The sequence below is a fragment of the Buceros rhinoceros genome, unplaced genomic scaffold (assembly GCF_000710305.1).
Source record: "Buceros rhinoceros silvestris isolate BGI_N320 unplaced genomic scaffold, ASM71030v1 scaffold8718, whole genome shotgun sequence".
Lineage (NCBI taxonomy): Eukaryota > Metazoa > Chordata > Aves > Bucerotiformes > Bucerotidae > Buceros > Buceros rhinoceros.
In genome coordinates, this window is record NW_010427385.1 from 3,332 (window position 1) to 6,534 (window position 3,203).

Here is a 3,203-nt window from a genome sequence, read left to right on the forward strand (position 1 = left end):
GCAAGACATGCTCCTGAGATAGGATCCTTCTAGCACGGAACCTTTAGGCATTGCTGCCATGGCCATTTTAGACTCCGGACTTAGAAACCAAGGCGTTAGCAAGAGTTCACAGTTGTGAACGAAATCCGTGGGCAAGCATATTTTCAAGGTAAAAAATACGGATTTCTTCAAAGTCCACTGAAAAATCACTGTTTCCCATCCCAGAGAAAGACCTGCTGTTTTCAACTCAGTGTTTGCTCCTCTGCCCACCCTCTGTAACTGTGCGTAGCAACATCCCCCTCTGTCATGCAGGAAATGTGATAAACAATGTCTGTTAGTATTTCTTAATATTTATGTCACAGTCAGGTACGGTAGTGATGAGCAGGAGGTAGTCAACAGTTCTGCATGAACTTTCAGTCGAGATATCACGTATTACACAGGGGTCGCTTATCAAAGTGGGAAACAGGATCACGCATCAAATCCACATCCTGCAAGGAGCACTATGCCATTGAGACACAGAAGTGCTCTGGAAAAAATTACTTAGGAAAGCATGAAATTACATACCACGCCATAAAGCACGAGCAAATGTGGTCCCGGTATTTCCTGCCTTGGGAGCATTTGACTTCGCAGCGTTTGTGTTTGGTTGTGGGTGGGGAGGTGGCAGGTCGATTGCGTGGGTGTACGTGGGATGTGCACATATAGCACGTCCACAGGGCAGGAAAAGATGCAGTGAACTGCGTGTAACTATGTAATAGGCTCATAATTTAATTAAATTTGGAAAGCGAAAGAAATTAATCAGAAAGCAAAGATTACATTGTTTTTTTAATTACCTAGAATGATTTTTTTTAATTCTTCCTTTTTCTAACAGTGTGCCCTCACTGGACTACTAAAACGAGAACCATAGCAAAATTTGTAGGCAGCAGGTGGTATTTTTTATCGTCTTTCTCAGAGCTTGATAATTTCATCTTTAGTTCTCTCAGCTTTAAGTCGTGGTTCTGCTGCCACCTATCTTAGACACGCTTCTGAGCTCAACTGGCTCCCACAGCCAGCAACCGACAGGCAGGGGGGGTCGCTTGCTTCGGAAAACTAGTTGCAAACTGGTGCCGAAATGAGGACCCAAACCGGCAGTTTCTACTGAATTTGCAATTCGAGTCCCAGCTTCTGTAATTTTTCTGCCTTTTGTCTCAGTTACGGACATTAGTACAGAAGTTTTTGTTCTCCACAGCTCAAAACAGCATTAGAACCTAAAAGGCAAAGATTATAATAAAAAACCACCTTTTGATTACAAGATAATTATTTGCAAATTTTAATTCTACAAGATGAAATTATATAATAAAATCAAAAACATTTGAAATATGAATGTTTGATATGAAGGTGGATTGAAAGCAAGGGTGCTAACCTCAAAAATGGAAATGCAATTAAATTTATAGATAAAGGTGAGTTTAGCAACAGGCACTTTCCAGGTATTAGAGTGATTCTGCTGAACGGTACAGATCCTTTAACGGTAGGGCGAGCTCCAGTACGGGAAGAGATCTAATCACTGTATCCCCTTTCTCTCTCTCATTTTACGCAGAGGTTCATTTGAGGATTCAACAACCAGGTTTTACACGGCATGTGTGGTCGAAGCTTTTGCCTATTTGCATTCCAAAGGGATCATTTATAGGGACCTCAAGCCAGAAAACCTCATTCTGGATCATCGAGGTTATGCCAAACTGGTGAGTGCACTTTTAGCCAAAAAAAGTCCCTGTTACTTCCAGAAAACTGGTGTTAGGGGGAGAGGAGAAAACAAGATAAGCCATAGAGGGTCAAAAGCAAAATCCACCCATCCCAGGGTCCAGTCTCCAATAGTGGCCATCAGTAGATGCTGAGATGTGATCACACCAAGGGTGTTGTCACCCACCAGCAGAATGTTTTCCCAGCCTCCAGCAGGCCGAGGCTCAGGGAACAGCTCAAGCTGGAAAACACTAATTTTGTCTTGAAATTCAGGTCTGTGGTCCTGAAGTGGAAATGAAAACCATCCAGCTGGTTTGGAGCTACTGAAAGACCAAAACATAACTTGAAAATAGGTGTCTTAAAATACAGATGGAGAGGAGGAGGACTTGCATCTATGGGCTTTACAGGCAACGGGTGAAGAAAATTTTTCAAGCTACTGTTTCTGTGTCAGGTCCTTTGTGTAAGCAATAGAAAAAGGTGGTTTTGTCATGGCAAGAAATTATTATTGTTATTATTAATTGCTCTGGACTGTGTTGCTGAACGGCAACACAGCTTCAACAATGCAGCTCCTTACTTTAGGAGGGCCACTTGTGTTTTAGCACTGAGCACACACCTGACTGGCCTGTGCGAACTCCTCTGGGATGACTGCTTCACACTCTGCCTGAAACTGCTCTTCCCACAAGATTGTGGTCCTTCTCAGTGCTCTCCCCCTGCAAGATTCACTTCCTCAAACCAGGATGGCAGTGTGTGCAAGACCTCCACCCCCCAAATCAGGGAGTTTCTGATGTATTGCTTTGTTTACACGTATTGGGGTTTTGCTTCAAAAAATGACTGTAGAGGTGCCCTGCATGTAAGGTACACCCCAAACGCCAGGTGAGATCTTGGAGAGGTGGAGAAGAAAAGAAAGACTTCTTTTGGTGGGAGGTGCTGGAGGATGTGGGCACTTGGGAATCTTCTCTCACTTGGGAAGCCATCGGTGAAGGACAGGACAATGCCCTCCTAAAAAGAGCTGTGTCCAAGAGGGTCTGATGCCCTTCCTGAGAATCAGAGAGGGTCAAGGTCTCTGCCTCTCTGCCAAGGACCCTTCCCTGTCTTTGGGAAGAGAAACTCTAGAGCAGTGTCAGCAGATGAGGTAAGTCAGATCATCACCAATGTTTACGGCCTGGTGGCACCACGTGTCACCTTGACACTAATGAATGACATCAGTTTGTGTTCTACAGCACTTTGCTAAGGCTGGGTGGTCCAGCAAGGTGTCAGATGATTGAGGAGGATTAGGTGCAGAACTGTCCTTCTCCCCATCTCTCCACATACTGGGGTTTGTGTTGGTCCCGTCGTCATCTCCCAGCTCCTTAGACATTTCGATCTTCATGGACACATCCACGATAGCACAGAATCACAGAATCATTTTTGTTGGAAGAGATCTTTAAGATCATCAACTCCAACCACTAACCCAGCACTGCCAGGTTACCACCATGCCCTAAGCACCACATCTATATGTCTTTTAAATACCT

The 3,203-nt window shown here is 44.3% G+C and overlaps 1 protein-coding gene across 1 annotated transcript in view; it reads left to right on the forward strand.

The window, feature by feature from the left end:
* The window catches only part of PRKG1 (protein kinase, cGMP-dependent, type I), a gene marked incomplete at its 5' end in the record, with an annotated part of 12,670 nt that overhangs the window by 910 nt on the left and 8,557 nt on the right, over positions 1-3,203 (forward strand). Inside the window, one exon of the mRNA XM_010141863.1 lies at positions 1,553-1,694. Coding sequence (XP_010140165.1) covers positions 1,553-1,694 — 142 coding nt within the window. The remainder of the gene's footprint in view (positions 1-1,552; positions 1,695-3,203) is intronic.